Source organism: Callionymus lyra, chromosome 6 (assembly GCF_982586985.1).
Source record: "Callionymus lyra chromosome 6, fCalLyr1.hap1.1, whole genome shotgun sequence".
NCBI classification, from domain to species: Eukaryota; Metazoa; Chordata; class Actinopteri; order Syngnathiformes; family Callionymidae; genus Callionymus; species Callionymus lyra.
In genome coordinates, this window is record NC_141823.1 from 12,468,078 (window position 1) to 12,487,903 (window position 19,826).

At 36.7% G+C, this 19,826-nt stretch overlaps 1 protein-coding gene across 9 annotated transcripts in view; it reads left to right on the top strand.

Annotated features, from left to right (window-relative positions):
- Positions 1 to 17,592, top strand: part of mical2a (microtubule associated monooxygenase, calponin and LIM domain containing 2a) — a 33,491-nt gene extending 15,899 nt beyond the window's left edge. The window contains exons 7-24 of one of the 9 annotated variants that reach the window (XM_087793680.1): positions 64 to 164; positions 276 to 533; positions 1,411 to 1,526; positions 1,693 to 1,819; positions 1,894 to 1,984; positions 3,620 to 3,767; positions 6,262 to 6,461; positions 6,760 to 6,863; positions 7,057 to 7,122; positions 7,199 to 7,330; positions 7,505 to 7,609; positions 8,793 to 9,047; positions 10,807 to 10,914; positions 13,141 to 13,321; positions 13,392 to 13,468; positions 14,170 to 14,257; positions 15,946 to 15,994; positions 17,440 to 17,592. In XM_087793680.1, the coding sequence (XP_087649806.1) occupies positions 64 to 164; positions 276 to 533; positions 1,411 to 1,526; positions 1,693 to 1,819; positions 1,894 to 1,984; positions 3,620 to 3,767; positions 6,262 to 6,461; positions 6,760 to 6,863; positions 7,057 to 7,122; positions 7,199 to 7,330; positions 7,505 to 7,609; positions 8,793 to 9,047; positions 10,807 to 10,914; positions 13,141 to 13,321; positions 13,392 to 13,468; positions 14,170 to 14,257; positions 15,946 to 15,994; positions 17,440 to 17,455 (2,222 nt within the window). In that variant the 3' untranslated portion in view covers positions 17,456 to 17,592. Of the gene's footprint in view, positions 1 to 63; positions 165 to 275; positions 534 to 1,410; positions 1,527 to 1,692; positions 1,820 to 1,893; positions 1,985 to 3,619; positions 3,768 to 6,261; positions 6,462 to 6,759; positions 6,864 to 7,056; positions 7,123 to 7,198; positions 7,331 to 7,504; positions 7,610 to 8,792; positions 9,048 to 10,806; positions 10,915 to 13,140; positions 13,322 to 13,391; positions 13,469 to 14,169; positions 16,053 to 17,439 lie in introns of those variants that run through there. The other 8 variants (XM_087793681.1, XM_087793682.1, XM_087793676.1 and 5 more) reach the window with 8 other exon arrangements.
- Positions 17,593 to 19,826: the final 2,234 nt, after the last annotated feature.

A 19,826-nucleotide genomic window follows, 5' to 3' on the forward strand; every position in this document is an offset into this window, starting at 1 on the left:
GATGTTTAGATTGTTGATCGGCGATGAAGTCACTCAACTGATGCTTCCTTTCATTTTGTGCAGGGATTGATTTGGAGAACATTGTTTACTACAAAGACAAGACACATTACTTTGTAATGACTGCGAAGAAACAAAGTTTGTTGGACAAAGGAGTGGTTTTAAATGTAAGTTTTTCATTCTGCAATAACATAATCCACAGTTAAGAAACACTATAACAGACATGTTTGGTGTTCTTGACATGAAAGTACAACAGTAACACACACGTTGATTCACAGGATTACATAGATACTCACATGCTGTTGAGCGGCGAGAACGTCAACCAGGAAGCTCTGCTGTGCTACGCCCGAGAAGCTGCTGACTTTGGCACCAACTACCAACTTCCCACACTGGATTTTGCCTTGAATCATTGTGGGCAGCCAGATGTGGCAATGTTTGACTTTACAAGCATGCATGCCTCCGAGAATGCGGCTCTGGTGAGGGAGAGATGTGGACACCAACTGCTGGTCTCTCTGGTCGGCGACAGCCTCTTAGAGGTAAAGAAACGACAACACGTCGGGAAAGACTTTTGAATCACTTGAGCAGAAATTCTTGGGTTCAATGAAGGCACAAAAGCACATGTACTGTACTGTGTAAGTGTGGCACTGTATATGTTTCCTTTATCTTATATTCACCATTATTATTTTTATTATATGTAATGTACGAAGAATCAATGGTCCACAACAAACTCAAGGTCCGGGGGCCAAATCTGACCCGCAAAGTCTTTTATGTGGCCCATGGGTTGTTGTCTCAGATATAAATACATTAATTTTCATTGCCAAGGAACATAAGTCAACAATTATACAGGGAATTTTTTTATCAAAAGCGTATATATATAAAAATAACATCTGTGTGTCTCTATTTATGAGCAGCTAAGGGAAAAAGTTAAATTAAATTAAATATAAAATATGATAGTAAACATGTTGTATTCTAAAAATTCATTAACATTTACTTCTAAATATTTTTGAGGGAAAACTAAATACTCACAAACACATTAAAACAAGAGAAAAAAAAGTTCTAAAACAAACAAATCATTGTGTTTTAAATACAAACTAAAATTGCAGATCAAACGAATTTCAACATGATCATACTTTGACCTCATGAGGACCACACTTTGCACAGGTCTGTCCTAAAGGATTGATGGGAGTATCAAGTAAAGAAGGACAAACACAGAGATCATTTGATCAATTGAGCCTCCAGGGATAAAAAGACAGTATCACAATCTTATGCTTAAATGTACATTTTCTTACTTAAGATTTTAGCCCCTTATGTGATTGAGCTTGACACGCCCGATCTACAGGGTTCAAACTCAAACCACTTATTGGTCATTTTCAAAGACATGTTCATGCTAACACACACTCAATTTCTGTGCAGCCGTTCTGGCCCACGGGGACAGGATGTGCCAGAGGTTTCCTGGCCGCCTTCGACACAGCCTGGATGGTGAAGCGTTGGGCTCAGGGTCAGACGGTTCTGGAGGTGCTGGCTGAAAGGTACACACACACTCCCTGCTTGTAAATGAGGAATGTTGTTGGGCGTGTTTCCACTGAAACAACGCTCTACTATCAGAGATAAAGTCTGTGCTTTTTTTTTCATGATTCAATTAGTGTTTTTTTTTTGCGTGACGGCATTTCCTTCCATATGTTTGTGTTGAATCAGGGAAAGCATTTACAGACTGCTCCCCCAGACGACCCCGGAAAACATCGCCAAAAACTTTGACCAATACACGATAGACCCTTCAACACGATACCCCAACCTCAAGTCTACGTGGGTCAGGCCACACCAGGTGCGGCTCTTGTTTGTTCGTAAAATCCCTTTTTTACCAAGGAATTACTTATTTTATTCTCGCCATTTCTTCAGGTTCGTCACTTGTATACAAGTAGTGAGTTGAATTCCTGCTCACTGGAGCGAGCTGCTACCATTCGACGGCCGGTCAATCTCTCCAGACGAGGTGAAAAATCGATTTATTACCTTAACTATGGAGCTCTTTTATACCTGGTCAGAAGTCCTTTTTTTTCTGTCTAACATAAATGGCGTGGTGCCAGGTTGCAAGTGGGAAGTAAAGCACATGATGTCTTGAGGTTTGTTTTTACATGTGGATTCATGGTCCGTAGCGAACGATGAAATAAGAGCCGAACGAGGGAAACTCTACAAATAAATTATCGATAAATGTTCTCGAGTTTAACGCAGCCTTCGGTTCGAGCTGAAGATTAACTCTGAGCAAATGTGTGTGAGGTGGAAACTATTTTTAGAATGTGCTGAACTTCTGCTGCCATTTTCAAAATACCGTGACTGTATGATTGTCGGCACTGGAGAGGAAAATGACAGAAGCTTGTTCAGCAGAAGTTAAAAAAATAGTTATTCGGTAAAGGAAGCGAAAGTCTAGACTGGAAGACATTTGAGGTTAAGAACAATTATCTGAGTTTTGACTTTTCAACCCATTATCAAATTTTAGCTGTTTGGGTGTTGCTTCACTGGTCCCATTACAGTTTGGCTTGTGAGGAAATGAAGCCATCAGCTGTTTGACACAAGCAAAGTTTATGAACAACATTGTGTATTTTAATCTCATCTTCCCCTTTGCATCGATTTACAGTATATCTGGGAATTATATACAACTGTTCACTTTGAATCAAACATCATTTTTTCTTTTGTGTACTTCTTACATGTACAATTTTCAACTGTAATCCAACAATTATTAACCATAATCAAACAATTTTCAAGTGTAATTAAACAGTTTTCATTTGAGATCAAACAATTTTCAACTATTATCAAACAATTTTCAAGTGTAATAAAACAATTTTCAACTGCAATCAAACAGTTTTCAACTGTAATCGAACAATTTTCAACTGAAATTAAATAATTTTCAATTGAGATCAAACAATTTTCAACTATTATCAAACATTTTTTAACTGCAATCAAACAGTTTTCAACTGTAATCCAACAATTATTAACCATAATCAAACAATTTTCAAGTGTAATTAAACAGTTTTCATTTGAGATCAAACAATTTTCAACTATTATCAAACAATTTTCAAGTGTAATAAAACAATTTTCAACTGCAATCAAACAGTTTTCAACTGTAATCGAACAATTTTCAACTGAAATTAAATAATTTTCAATTGAGATCAAACAATTTTCAACTATTATCAAACATTTTTTAACTGCAATCAAACAGTTTTCAACTGTAATCGAACAATTTTGAACTGAAATCGAACCATTTTCAACTGTAATCGAAGCATTTTCATCTGTAATCGAACAATTTTAATCTGTCATACAACAATTTTCAACTGTAATACAACAATTCTACACTCTAATGTAAATCAATTTACCAGCAGACTTCCTCTTACACCATAATCTGTTTCGAAAATCCATGATCCCACCTCTCTATCTCATTTACCTCATTATCTCTTTCTTTTCTTTTATTCCCCTTGTGTGTCCACTTCTTAAATCATTCCTCCAACATGTCCACGACTCTCCTCTCCATGTCTCCAAACCATCTGAGACTGCTCCTCAGATGGTTTTTCATAATTACCTGAAATGATTTAGATTTAAATCTCAGTGTTTCTTTTATCTTTCTGCTCCACAGAGTCTGAGATCAGGCCGGCCAGGCTTCTCACCTGGTGCCAGAGACAGTTGGAAGGCTACAAGAATGTGACGGTCTCGGACCTGACCTTGTCTTGGCAGAGTGGACTCTCCCTGTGTGCCCTGATCCACAGGTTTAAGCCTCAGTTGATGTATGTAAGCTCATCTTTGAGTCGCACATGACCAGCATGCATACACTTGAATGAATTCTGTCTGTTTCCATCTTCACCTCTCGTGTCTGCGTCACATATTTCTGACACAACCACTCCTCAGATCAGGATTATTTAGGCTTGACTCAACAGCAACGTGTTAAAAACTAAAGCGTACCTTGGAAGATTTCACACAAGCGTCTCTATTGTTGGTATCATCAGACCAAAATACATTTATAAATTAAAAGCAACAAAAATAAGTCTTTATTTTAAATGACGCTCAAACCTAATGGCTTCTTCACATGAATGGATAAGGAATAATAATGTACATATTAGGGGGGATTATTATAATAGATTATTAGGGGAATTAAGAAGCAGTAAATGGTCTAATAAACCCCTTTTAACTGTAATCCAACAATTTTCAAGTGTAATCCAACCATTTTTAACTTTAATCCAATAATTTTCAACTGTAATCAAAGAATTTTTAACTGTAATCCAACAATTTTCAAGTGTAATCAAACAATTTGTAAGTGTAATCAAACCATTTTTAAGTGTAATCAAACCATTTTTAACTGTAATCCAACAATTTTCAAGTGTAATCCAACAATTTTTAACTGTAATCCAACAATTTTCAAGTGTAATAAAACAATTTTTAACTGTAATCCAACAATTTTCAAGTGTAATAAAACAATTTTTAACTGTAATCCAACAATTTTTAAGTGTAATCAAACCATTTTTAACTGTAATCCAACAATTTTCAAGTGTAATCAAACAATTTTTAACTGTAATCCAACAATTTTCAAGTGTAATAAAACAATTTTTAAGTGTAATCAAACAATTTGTAACTGTAATCCAACAATTTTCAAGTGTAATCCAACAATTTTTAACTGTAATCCAACAATTTTCAACTGTAATCCAACAATTTTAAACTTTAATCAAACAATTTTCAACTGTAATCAAACTATTTCTAACTGTAATCTAAAAAATAGTTTTTATATCGAATTAATAAAAAAGATTGTTTCTATTAATGCTCCTCTCAACAGCGACAGTACAAAATGTGGCCCCTGAGGAAACGTAATTTCCCACCATTGCTCAAGTCACTGATTTATTTTTAGACTTGTTGTCATGTATGTTTTCGATCTTCCATTCTGCAGCTTCAGATGAGACCGACTTCATCTGTAATTATATGCTGACATGCTTTAATTATGACCTCATACCTTCAGCCTTACAATTTCATGAGGCCGTTCAAGTTTCCAGAAACCACTGGCATTCCTTCACTCCTCCATGTGTCAGCACGGCGAAGAAGTATCATTCCAGGAAGAGATGCTCGTTCAAACGTCTCTCTTGACGTTCATCACATCTGTACATTGATGTTGCTGTTGTAAGGAGACACACATTGTTGGAAGGTTTCCATCATTCCGTGCGGCTGACATTGACTGTTATGGTATCAGTGCGCTGTCAGTCACCTGATACCTGCGTGTACAAACCTCGGTGAGGAAATAATCCTTTTAAAGAGTCTCAGCTGCCACATTCCTGCATCTCCGATAACCATTAGAGCAGCGCGAGTATAATCTTGACACGTTTGAGAGGCCACTTCACATATTCATGAACACATATTGGTGCTTGGAGTCATACTTTTGTGTTGCTTCACTGATCACAGTATTGCTTGTGAAGAAATGAATCAATCAGATGTTTGACACAAGCAAAGTTGTTGTTCATTGTGTATTTTAATCTCATCTTCCCCTCTACGTCGATGTACATCAAACAATTTTCAACTGTAATCCAACAATCTCCCACTTCAATCCAACAATTTTCAACTGTAATCAAACAATTTTCAACTGTAATCCAAACATTTTCCAGTACAATCAAACAATTTTTAACTGTAATCGAACAATTTTTTACTGTAATCAAACCATTTTCAACTGTAATCCAACAATTTTCCACTACAATGAAACAATTTTCATCTGTAATCAAACAATTTTTAACGGTAATCAAACAATTTTCAACTGTAATCCAACAATCTCCCACTTCAATCCAACAATTTTCAACTGTAATCCAACAATTTTCAACTGCAATCCAATAGATTTCAACTAGAATTTAACATTTTTCCAACTTTAGTAAGTAATTAATAGTAAATTGTAAAGTACCTTTCTAGACCAGGGTCATACAGCGATCAACAGACATAAAACAAACAATTTTGCACTGTAAACCAACAATTTTCAACTGTAAACCAACAATTTTCAACTGTAATCAAACAATTTTCAACTGTAATCCAAACATTTTCCAGTACAATCAAACAATTTTCAACTGTAATCCAACAATTTCAACTGTAATCCAAACATTTTCCAGTACAATCAAACAATTTTCAACTGTAATCCAACAATTTTCCATTACAATGAAACAATTTTCAACTGTAATCAAATAATTTTTAACTGTAATTAAACAATTTTCAACTGTAATTAAATAATTTACATTTATTTCCTGTTTATGTTTTCAGAGACTTTGAGTCGTTGAACGAGGAGGACCAGGCTGCAAACCTTCAGTTGGCCTTCGAGGTCAGCGAGCGGGAGTTTGGGATCCGACCTCTGGCTTCTGTGAATGAGTTGTGTGACGGGCCTGAGCTGGACAAGACCAAGATGATCACCTACCTCTCCAAGTTTTATGAACTCTTCCGCGGCACACCTTTGCCTGTGATAGGTACGGATTTAACTCTGTTCTATTTTACTGCAGCTTCTTCTTCTTATCTCATCATTTGGAATCAGACTGTTAGGATAAAAAAACAATAACAGCTTTGTGTTTAATGTATTACTAGCACAGAACAACAACGAGCCAATACAAGAATAGTTTTTTGCAACTTGTGGTGATAAAACTCAATAAGATAAATTGAGGCGAATGAATTCCTCGCCTGCTGAAAACTTGTGTCATTATGCAACATTTGTCACTGTGTGATATGGAATGTGTGGGAATTGTAACCGAGTCACATGCTGTACTTCAGGATCCCGAAGGGGGGATGAAAACAATGAAGATTATCCATCCAAGGAAGTCCGAGGCAATAATAACGTGCTGAATCTTGCTCTGCCCAGGAAGCGAGTGCCTAAGGTGACTAAACATTGCGTGTTAGAATCTGATAGCGTTTGTTTGCTGACGCTGTCTTTCATTAGCCTTATCTACAGTAAATACAGTTTATTTTGAGTACATTAACATGCTCGTAGGAATGTTCTTTTTTTTTTTGGTTCCAACTTGGTTCTTGTTATATTTTTAGATAAAAAAACGTTCTGCTTTTTTATTTCAGGAGAAGTCCGAGAGCACAGATCTCATTTACAAACGGCGGCGGAAGTTCAACAGCTGTTTGGAAGAGGTTTGTGGACGGAATCGAAAAAAAACACCAGATTATGTTTAAGGTTAGAAATTAAACTCAAAGTGTCCGATTCCAGGCGACCAACTTGTCCAGCAACGGTTCTGCTGTGCACGAGGGACAAGAACCCAAAGAGAACAAAGTGCGTTCCATCTCCAGTCAGCTACTGGCCAAGTTTGAATGCACGTCCAGCCAAACGCTACGAAAACAGGTAAATAATAAGTATTTTTTTCGTTTTGTCGAGTCTGTCGTCGTGAGCACAAGTCAAAGTCGTTGATGACAAAACTCTGCAGCTCCTCTCTTCTCTTCACAGAACTCTAATCCTTTCAGCTTTTCTTGTTCCTCTGTGTTCTTCCTCTTCTTGAAATCTTTTGCCAAATCTTAGTCAGACACTGAGCCTCCTTCACCACTTCAGAGTCTCACTGTGAGTGACAGTCGGCCCCTGAGATCCCCTCCTCCTGTCCCCCCTAAAGCTCCTCCTGAGACGCAGGTACAGCAGCCACAGTGAGACTCTCACGTGTCTTGATGATAATGGCGTCCGTCTTGGATGTTAACCAAACCTACACACACATCTGTTAAAGCAAGTTTTCCAGAAAGTTTCCTGTCTCTGCTTTTATATTTGGAAAGACACTTTCTTTTGTACTAAAGACTTCCCTTAAGGGATGAAGCTAAACCAGACAAAGACAAAGTTGTGTATTTATTATTGTATACACGCTAAATACAAATTGTTTGTTTATCATTTCTTTTCTTTTCTTTATTTGTCGCTTTTGGAAACATTATTGTTCCCTCAAAATAATTTAAGTAAATATTTAGATCCTATTAAAAAATGCATTTTCTAATGATTTCTTTTGGATAAAAGGTTTATAAATGCTTTTACTGGTATATTTGCGTGTATTTATGTTGCCCCATTTTTTCCTTATTATTTATTATTTATTATTTATTACTTATTACTTATTACTTATTACTTATTACTTATTACTTATTACTTATTACTTATTATTTATTATTTATGATTGATTATTTACCATTCATTATTTATGATTTATGATGTATGATGTATTATTTATTATTTATTATTTATTATTTATTATTTATTATTTATTATTTATTATTTATTATTTATGATGTATTATTTATTATTTATTATTTATTATTTATTATTTATTATTTATTATTCATTATTCATTATTCATTATTCATTATTTATTATTTATTATTTATTATTTGATTTAAGTTCTTCATCTATGGGATGGACGGCCCCTCACAACAGAAATGTAATTGCATAATTTGCAAATAAGACATTTTCCCCATGACTTTTTGCTTGTGTCGTTCAAAACCGTATTGATCAAGAATGCATTACCTTAAAAAAGGTTCCTCTTTCTGAACATTTCTGTCAAAACACTGCTTTTTAATTTGAACAGATGTAAACACTAGTTTCTTCCACAGAAATATAGGAAGAAATGGATAGAAATATGACAGAATATTTATATAAAGGCAGACATGAAGACATTATGTGAGAGACTGTACGCAATGACTGTAAAAAAATAAAATAAATCACTTCTATTTCCGTCGTAAATAAAAGTTACGAGACATTCAAACACCCACAGGAATCATGGTTGACCATTTCCTCAAACTCCCTCCATAAGTCCTTTCCTGTGTTTCATCACTTTCAGTTTGAAATCAGTATCAGAACCGCGGCAGCAAACTTAGTCCGAGCGCCACGTCGGCCTCCACCAGAACCACAGCTCCAGCCTCGACCGCTGCATTCAGTGTCTGTAGTGAGGCTTAGACACGTGGAGCCGACCCCGGCCCCGTCTGAGGACCCCGACCCCGACCCCGACCCCTCTCCTCCCTCCCTCCGCTCGACCATCCAGGTCATGTCGAGGATCCTTCAGCGCCTCAGGGAGGTGGACGAACACGTCTCTGAGGTGAACAAATCTCCTCTTTCTTTGTCCTGTTTTCTACTCTTTTCTTTTCTTTCTCTTTCTTTTGTGCACGATTTTCAAAGTGACCCCGAAGCAAACGTCGATGACATATCACGCCTTGATTCTACATCAGACGTGTGTAATGTGCAGCCGGAGCGGGAATTGAAACCACTAATGATCGGCCTGACAACAATCGCAGAAGCGACTCTGCTGAGTTGGCGCGAGAAGAGGAAACTTCTGCTCCATGAGGAGCATGTTGGCCTGAGAGTCGACTCGTGCCGAAGATCTTCTGCTCGCAGGCCAACGCTGGCCAGAAGCTTTATGTTGATGATGGAAACACCAGCGTAGAAGGATCATCAGATTTACTCAAATATTATTTAGGTTAAATCAAAGTTTATGGAAGTATATCAGAGCCATCAGAATATTTAAAGATTGAATTTAACATTTAAAATATTGAAAGCATTGAATTACTATATTAATAATTAGTTTACTGTATTGAAAGGTTGAACTCATTATTAAAAGTAATTGAATGACTTTTTTTTGGAATATTAAAAAAAAAAAAAAGTTTTATATTCCCATATTTCCATTCAAAAATGCATTTTCTGAATTCACTCTTTTTAAATTCATAACCTAATACATTCTATATTAAAACTTTGGTATGAAAGTGCCACTAATATCAGCTAAAGGTTCAATCAAGTAGCTCGATACACATTAGTTGCACTATAATAACATTATAGAGTTCAATTAAAAAGGCCAACAATTAAAAGTATTATCTTTAGAAGAAAGCACATTTTATTGAAATTATAATATCAAAATGTAAAATGTTAAAATATTTAATTTTGTTATTCAGTGAAAACAAATGAAACCGTCAATATAAAAATGACAGAATTAAATTATTCCAAAAATAATGTAATGATTTCATTTTTTTAAATCAACATTTCAATAAAGAAAATCAAACTTTTAATAGTTAAAATGCTAAACTAATCATTCAGTATTTTAATGTCAGTGATATAATAAACCCTGAAAGTTTGCAGACAGCACCATTTGGCCATAACATTATGACTTACTTTTTGTTGGCCTTTGTTTGTGCTTCTGAACTACAGTCATCATCCGTTTTTTATCCAAAATAACCGAAGGAGTTCTGCAGCGACACCATCATGTTCTAAGTGAGGCACTTTCAAAACCTGCCATTGTTGAAGTCCAATCATTTCTTGTCAGCAACAGAACTGCAGAGCAGAAAATTGGGCTTTTTTTTTTTTACCTCATGTGTACATTTGTTGCCGCTCTCTGCAGTCCTCAAGGCTCGGTCGACCGTCGCACATTTACTAGATAATACCTTTGTGCAGATGTTTCGGTGGATGTTGCACCTTCATCGACATGTGCAGGATCACCTGTTCCACAAGCGCACAGGAGTCCGTGTGGTCTCTGCAAATACATGTTGATACCTGGTGTAAATGAAGCTGGAGATAGTCTTTGGTCTCCGACAGCTTTTTTACTGCCGCGTCAGCTCTTTTTTCGTGACTCCCACCTGGAGTGTGAATGTGATATAATAAGACAGCTTTTGTTCCTCACAGAGGTGTGGTTGTTCTTCTCCAGACAATACACACTTAGCTGCCAGACCCTGTCTTATTAAGGGAAAGAGACAGAAAAGCCTTTTATCATTTCGCCCTGTCGGGAAATACTCATTAGACTATGTACGTCTGCACACAAAGAGCTGGTTTGATGGGACGAGGTGAGCGTGAACCTGCTTTTGTTCCTCTAGAAAAAGGCTCAGGCGCAGCAGAGCCGAGAGTTTCGCTCGAAGAGTATCAGGGAAAAAGCCGTTCATCTCAGCGGCATGTTCTCGGGAGACGACTGTGCCCTTATCAAGGTGACTATCTGGAGTTTGACCTTTGACCCCGCCCCCGCTCTGAGATTGAACAATAACAGTCTGTGTTTTTGTTTTATTATCTCTAACACCATCTTCATTTATTAACTCACCTGATGAGCAATAGCAGTAGTTTAAGACTCATCGTCTCTCTCACGAGCACGGACGTTCTCTTTTATTGACAGAATGTGGATAAAATTTGTTTCTGGACCTCATATCATATAAACAGTATCTCTAATAATCTAATAATATTATTATAATACTCATAGCTGGCAAAATAAAATATCTTTTCTTCTGGTATCTTTCACCGACTCGAGCCACAGTTGTTATCATGTATTTGTTCGTGACGATAAAGTCCGTGTTTTTAAAGTAATAGAAGAAGAGAGAGGGGAATAATTGAGAGAAAAAACAAACAAAGAAACATTATGATTGTTTTTGATTATTATTATTATTATTATTATTATTTCCAGACAATTACAATTGCCTTTGTGTGCATTAGAATTATTTCAGTAAAATAGCTTATAGATTTTTAAGTTAAAAAAATAATAGCATAGCTTTACTTGTCCTTCCTTGTAAAATATATTCTTAATCATTTTCATTAACCATATCATCCAGTGCCCAATACATGGAAAACTTAAATATGTCTTCTCTAACACGCATGTGTCTTAATGTGGCTCATTAAACCCCTGTGTGTCGTCATGCTATAGGTTAGTGTTTGTAGTCAAATTCAAGATGGCCGACGGTGGAGATGATGTGGCAAGGACCCAATACTTCTATTTTTAGAAAACTCTAGCCACAGAAAATTATATATATTTTATTGTGACACATTGTTAACTAAAATGGTCTTTGAAATCAGAACTTTAATTTCCTAGTTCATGTCTAAAAAGAGTTTTTAAAAGTGGACAGAAGTATATAAAACCATTGTATTTATTTAGTTCTACTACATCAGGTTGATAATAGTTTGTTGCTTCACTGCTCTCACATCTGCACTGACGCTTTCGTCACCAGCTGCTCTCACACAGCAGTGCGGGGGGAGGAAGGGGGAGGAAGAGGGAGGAAGAGGGAGGAAGAGGGAGGTTTTTGCGGTAGCACTTTTCCGTCTTGGCGACTCCACCCAACCCACTCATTCACTCGAGCCCTGGATCCACATGTCACACCAGGAATTTAAACAGTCCCGCTATAATTCCCGTCTTTTATCCGGGAAGGCAAATTAGGGAACGATTTAAATTGAGCAAACAAACTCCAGCACCGATCCAGATGTGTTTATTTGTATCATGTAGTATAATGTTTATCTGTAATTACCGTTTTATTCTGTTATGTCGGGTTATGTCATAGCAAGAGAGGAAACACAGACTCCAGCAATAGTTCAGAGAGAAACTACAGACGGAACATGTCAGATCAGGCAGATTTCAAGTGTAAATATCGACACAAATCAGAAGTTTTTATTGTTTTATTTGCTGTACTTTTATGGGGAAAACTGCTTCTCTGCTGAATGCTTTTTAAAGTGAAAAGTTAATGGCTTAATAATAATGAAAGCAGCATGTTTTGATGTGATGTCAGGTGTTGGTCAATGCACTCACAAATCTGGTCCAACATCTCATTTTAATTTAATGATTTATACGGAAATTTGTGATGTGGATGAAGTTTTTTAATACATGGTTCTTGGATGATGATTGGCAGCTATATGGAAGTATATCAGTGATATCAGAATATCGAATGGTTGAATTTATCATTTCTAATGTTGAAACTTTGAATTTCTTATTGAATAATTGAATATTCAATTATTTCTATATTGAAAGGTTAAAATTGTTGGGTTTTTTAAATTATAAAACTGAATTCAATCATTTGTTTATTGAAGAGTCGGATTTATTATTATTTTGAATAATCAAATTAAGAAACCTGAATATTTTCCAATTATTTTTTTTTTAACAAATAGTATTTGATATTTTTATTTAAAAATTTCAAATATGTTCTTAAATTTAATATTTCTTGACTCGTAGTCTTTTAAATTAAATATAAAATGTGATTTTCTTCATATATAATGATATTTTAGTGTCACCAGACAATACCCATAGAGTAAAGTGAGACACCGTGAATCGAACACAAATATTTTTGTTTGTCTCCTGACTTGAGTTTGAAATTTCTTCTTTAGCTGCTGGAAAACAAGTCCACCGATAAGGAAAAAGGGTCGGGAAGGAAAACATGTACTTAATGTTTTTTGTCCTGCAGGGAAACTCTGTTCGGAGGTCGTTACCTCAGTCGGGCGACAAGTGTCACTTGTGCAACAGACGAGTTTACATGGTGGAGAGGATCTGTGCCGACGGACTCTTCTTCCACAGAGAGTGTTTCAGATGCTCTTCCTGCAGCTCCAGCATCCGTCAGGGTTCTCACGCCTTCGACTCTGAAGACGGTGGGTTCATGTTAGTTGTGTGTCACAGTCAAGTGTGTGTTTAATGTGTGCGTTTGTGCTTCAATTGCAGGAAAACTTTACTGCAAACGTCACTTTGAACAGCGGAACAGTGTATCAAACCTGCGGAGGAATTTCCCTCTGCGCTCGGTACGTATCATGATACATGGCCTAAGATACGATATATTGTAATACTGTAGTAATACGGATATATTTGTAGTATTGTTGAGTACTTGACTCTGGTGTTGCAGAATTTACAGACCACATGACTCTTGACGAAGTCGTAACTGCTTTCATTTGTTTTGAAAAACAAAAATATGTCCAAAGATCAGCTTTAAAAGCTGCTGGAGTCCACTGTATCCTCTCGTCCTCAGTCATCTCCGGGATGTTGCGGGGTTTCATTGATTCTCTTAGCAGCGGAGAACGTAATGATTAATTCAACCACAAATATGAACAAACTTTCTTAATATTTGCATGTTAATTGTGAATTAAAAAAACCCCGAATCAACTGCTGGAGTCGACTGAATCCTCTCTTCCTCAGTCATCTTGGGATTTCATTGCTCCTTTAGCGGTGATGGACTGATGCCATCTAGAGGCCGGAGGTTCAGTTGCAACCTAAACATGAACGAACACTGTGAATATATTTGTATATTTTCAAATATTACATTTTTTAATTTTATTCTCACTATATTGAAAATGTTGATACAATTTAAAAGGCAAAAAAACATCCATTAAAAGATCATTATTTTTCTATAAATCGAAACAGTTCTGTTAAATATCGATACAGTTTTGTTAAAAACATATTGTGATACTTTAATGCTGACATTGTCTCACACGACCTCTCATCGTAGAATCAGTCCAGGGCTGCAGCTGGAGGCGACTGTGAAGACGCCGAGGAAGACCCGGGCGAGTCGGACCTGGACAGCAAACCTGCAGCAGGTACCATCAGCTCATTCATCAGGAAACAGCTGAGCTGGCCTCTCAGGGTGACCCGGGCCGTGTGCGGCGCCCCCCAGTACCTGTGCCTGCAGGTGCAGAGCTCGGCACGAGCGCTCGTGCTTCACCTGAGGGAAAACTCCCAGGACTACATCTTCCTGTACGAGCTGATGAGCCTGAGCGTTCCTCTGCTCTTCGTGCTCAGAGAGGTTCTGCTGCAGATGATGCGCGAGTCGGTCCCGGAAACCCAGACCTCCTTCCAGACCCTCGTGTTCTGGGTGCAGGAGCAAATCATGCAAAGGCTCGCTTAGTTCTAGTATTTATCCGGATTCAAGGTCCAAAGAATGAATCTTGCACATTTTTTAAATCGCACCTTCTCATGTTTCCAAGTGTTTTGACGGCAATACTTCACAGCACCTGCAGGGGTCGACAAAGCTTCACGTTGCTGAACAAAATATTTGTGCCTTAAAAACCAAACTGAATCCCAAGACCAGCCTGAAAGGTCATACGCTGCTGATAATTTAAAGTTGAATTCTTAAAGAAAACAAGCTTTCTGATCGTTCTTTGAACCCCAACAAAGAGCAACATGGATATGAGTCTTTCCCCTGGAGTAAAGTCAGAAGACTTTCCCGACAACTTGGTTCATGAGGTGAATGTGATCCAGAGCTGCAGCTCCACTGCGGTCAGAAATTATCAGAAATAGCCCAGGATGAGTCAACGAGGGGTCATGGGAAGGAAGCGCTGATGCGGTCCGATCCACAATCTTCTGAAGAAACACTTTTTGGTTCGAGAAAAAAGGACTCACCGGTTTATCATGAGATTGTAACCTCAGAGCGTGTGACCCACCAGATGACGACGCAAACACACGTGTCTCAAAGTCCACGTTGAGCGTCTTCATATCAGTGTTTTATCTCTGATCAGGTCTTACAGCAGGAGGAAAACTATTGTTAAGCCTCATTACTTTGATCAAGTATTTGCCCAACAAGCACCGGAGTTACTTTTTGTTAGATGAGTACTGACCACTGCGGTACTGATACACCTCCACACATCTGGATTTTTATTTTAAATATAAAGAAGGTGTTCATATTAAAAATGTAATGACAAGACAGAGCTATTGCTGCATTCCTGGTCAAATTATAAAGGCTTTTTTGGAGTTTGATCTAAATAGTTCACGTCAAAGACTTTACTTGTGACGTCACACTCGACTCCAAGAGATTTTATATTTGCTGACATAAATATTTATACGTGCGAGTTTCTTTAAAACCTTTGACTTAAAGTTGTCGGAAGTTTCCAAAAACGTGTTTTTGGCTCTGACGACTGGTCTACTCTGCTCCCACCTACTGGCACCTTTGCGACATTACAAGTAATGAACCGTTGGAAGCCTTGACTGAGTAAATGTAATATTTACTGTATCTTTTGTTTGCGCGTGTTGAGTTGTGTGTTTGTGTGGCTTAATTTAAGAACCTCTGTGAAGGCCACACGTGCAGCAACATCAACGCTCTCGAGGCACTTTAGGCTTTAAATGTTTGTTCGACGACAACTACCTGATACTGAACTGAAAAAAACCAAAGATCTTCTCCTCAAAATGGAATGTTCTGAACATGAACGACGGTGTGTCTGGACAGAGTCTCGTGATGTGTGTTGTATTTATAGAGAAGGTCTCGGTTGACTCTGATGTTTCCTCTCACCAGCTGAGCTCTTTTGCGAGGCGCGAAGAGACGAACACGTTTCACCGTCCAGGTGATTCACTGCATGAACGTTGTTGTGTTGCTGTGACATTAAAATGAATGAAACCAAATGTGCATCTTTGATACTCATCATTACTCACGACTGAGCGTTTGTGCGGATGATTCATGTAGAAATACACATCGTACAGTACATACCAGGATGTTGTTTCAGGAAGCATTCAAGGAAACATCTTGAACAGCAACACATTGGTCACAGTGGAGAGCAGCAGACTGGTTTCTCTTCCCATGGAGCGGCTTTAAATTAAAACAGTGCTGATGAAAGTAGTAAATGTTTTTGACTTTTGACTGTGTGCATCTGTGTGTGCATGTTGTGGTTTGTTTATTCTGTTGTGTTGCATCAAGAAACATCTGAAGACACTTTTATTCATGCAGGCTTTTCCTTGATTTTCTGAGACTCCTGTGTTTGTCTTGGTGTTGTCTTGACCTTTTAAGCATCTTTTTTATTTGGTATTTTGATTGATTAAGCGCTTTGTGACCCTGGTCTAGAAAAGCGCTGTATATATATTAATGTCACATTGACTCACTGTCACACAAGTTACATTTTAAAAGGTCTGTGACACGATTTAAAAATATAAATATTTGGAATAGATTGATCTCTTATCGTCCACAAAGTTACTTCTGTTTAATTAAAATGCTTAATTACTAAAAAATGATTCTAAAGCAAAATGTAAAATGACTTCTGTGTCGCACAACATGACGTCATGAGAGACTTTCCTGTCGTTGATTCAATGCAATCAATTTTAAATATAAAGGAAGTTTAGAGAACATAAAATTTGAGTCGCTGTTATACAGGAAATTCATACAAACGCTCCTTCAACCGACTTACGCTTTCTAATCAAAACCAACATCTCAGGAACATAACAGACCAGCAATAGTGTTGAAACTCTTTGTGTTGTGAGTGTTTGTACACATATATAAATATATAATAATTCCATATTTCATTAGTACGCATTTGTCATCCTCACATTATAAAACAGCTTATGATTGTATTGTTTATATACATAAAACAACAATATTATATGAAATTTCTTTGTTCAATAAAAACAAGAAAAACTTTGTGTTAATGTTTGGGTTTAAAAACCATGTGACGGTTCTTTGAGCTCAATCTTACTACAGACGTTAAGAGTGAATCTACAACACATCATTGTTGTCCCGTCATTACTGCAAAATGAATCTATTCAACTTGGACTATTTCTTTCAATTCTTTTCCACACACGTTGCTTTTTCTCATTTCCTTCCACTCACAGCGCATTCACGTTAAATGAAGCACTTTAACCAAATCATATTTTTCTAGAGCAGAAAAGTAATTATGTTGTTACACAACCAAACACAACCTGTGAGGTAACGTCTGACAGCAGTTTGATGATTGAAATCACGGAGATTTAATCTTTTATTTTACAATCATTTTAATTTGTTTTTTCTCCTTCTTTTTTGTAGAAGCAGCCGCTCATGAGTTTTAACTTCTGGACTGAGATTCTCTTAAACATGTCATTGTTTATTGCTTTAAATCTGCTGAATTGTTTTCTATTTCGTTTTTTTTTATTAGTTACAGTGTGTGTTTACTGCCAATAAAACAGTTCAAATGTATCAGTTTCCAGTATTATTGTTTTAAAAATAACGTTTTATCCAACAAACCCCGGAAACCTGGAAGGTTGAAATACCTTCAGTGGCCTGTAGGTGTCGGTAAGTCTCATAATTGGACTAGTTTTGTTTCAAGTTGTCCCTCGTTGTCTTTAATTTCACACCCCAGCACGTTCCCCAAAGTCCTGCTGAAGCTTCATGAAGAACTAACTTTATCTTCAGGGCCCAAAAGATCAGTGGTGAGCAATTAAATATCCTCAAGGGCCACATTTTATACAGTGGTTGTTGTGAGGGGCCGTCAAGAAAAAAAAAATCCAGGTAAGCAAATAAAGCACCTTATACTGTTATATTAAATATTTATTATTCAAATCAAAATATAAAATCAACTTCTTAAAATTACTAACATTACACATTCTTTTCAAAAATGTTTTTTTATATATTCGCTCCAACTTTTTAAGTTGCAATAATACTATGAAATACCTTTAGTCATATTTAGTAATACTAATAATGAATAACAGGAGTAAATAAAATATTAAAGTTAGTTTCTACATGATCTTTGACTTCACAAAGGACACATAAAGACACTCAAAGGGCCCCCAGACCACACTAGATTGAAAAGAATTTAGATTCTGATTTAAAAAATTTCATTTTTAATTGAACTCACCTGAGACTGCCACACACTGAGTATAACGAGTCTTCAAAAAGTGTTATCGGTCGATTTAACAAATCAAAAAATGACTGACGTTCATAGAAATGATTGAGAAATGCCTCCAAGTCATGTGATCGCTCGCCCGTCAAAGGAAAGTGAATATTGAGAGTCAAGGTTTCGACCAGTAATCTTCTGTTTCTTCCTCTCTGAGGCCACTGCTCATCATCTTTGGAATCTCATTTGAAATAACGTTTTCCTCGACTGGTAAACCGTTTACAGAGCAGCCATGATGATCATTTGAGAAGCAGTCGGAGAATTGCTGTCAAATTACCGAAAGCTGTGACAACTGATGGAAAACTAAAATAAAATGTGGGAGGAGATGAAAGAAATTATTTGAAAGGGGGAGATTCATGGCTGTCAATTACCTTCTTAGAGGATTTTTATTTCAGACGTGTAAACACTGATTCGAGAGAGTCTTTGGTGAGACAGTTCAGCAGCTCCTCAGTGTCTGATCCTGAGAATAACAACAAAAATCATCATAAACATACACTTGAAGCTTCAAATATATTGTTTGGTTGGTGTCGCAATAGTCGCAATACTATGGATGGTAGGACAATAAACACTGGATTTAAAAATGTTTAAAGTATTTTACCATCAACATGACATATTACAAAAATGTTGAAAAGATGAAAATAAATAAAAAAATTCACACTATTTGTTTTTGTGTGCAAACATTCAACCTTTTTCCCTTATTCTGTTTTTATTTATTTTATTAATTAATTTTCTTTTTTTACTCTCTTCCTCCTCATTAAGGGTCTCATTAATGTGTTTCTTTATGTAATGAATTTGAATTAATGTTGAGTCGTCTGCTTTTTTTGTTTATGTTGTTTTTTCCACTTGCTTTAGTTCTTTAGTCAGACGTTCATATTTTTCTCTTTTGTTCTTTGCTTGGTGTGAAGCTTTTGATATGAACGACCCTTTCAGAACCGCTTTCATCCCACATTATAGTTGAGTCCACCGGACAGTTTTCATGATTCTCAATATAGTTTTGTTTTGCTTCTTTTATTTCTTTCACTGTGTCTTTATTACTCAACATCCCAATGTTTCCAAAGAGAGTTTTTACTTGGACTGTTAAGACATAGATCCAAGTATAAAACCTTGTGATGAGACAAATCTGATTCCGTATGTTGCATTTCTTCATTACATTTCTGTTAATTTTATTCATGAAGAAATAATCTCTTCTGGAATAAAGCGAGTGGGAGGCAGAGTGATGCGTGTAATCTCCCATTGAAGGCTGCAATTCTCTCCAAACATCAAACATTCCTAATTCTTCTGGTGATATTTTTAGCAGATTTGTCACTGGAGACGTTTTCCTCTTATTACTTGTCGTGTCCAAGTTGATATTCAGTTACGTTAAAATCCCCTCCGCGTCACTTACAGATGTTATCATTTCAAACAGTGATTCCTATAATTATTGATCATTTCCAAGTAGTCCGTAAACACTTACACGTGTGATCAGATTATTCTCCAGCTTCTACCTTTCACTAAAACCCATCTCCCTTCGGTGTCATGTTTTTCTTCAATTACTTCAAAT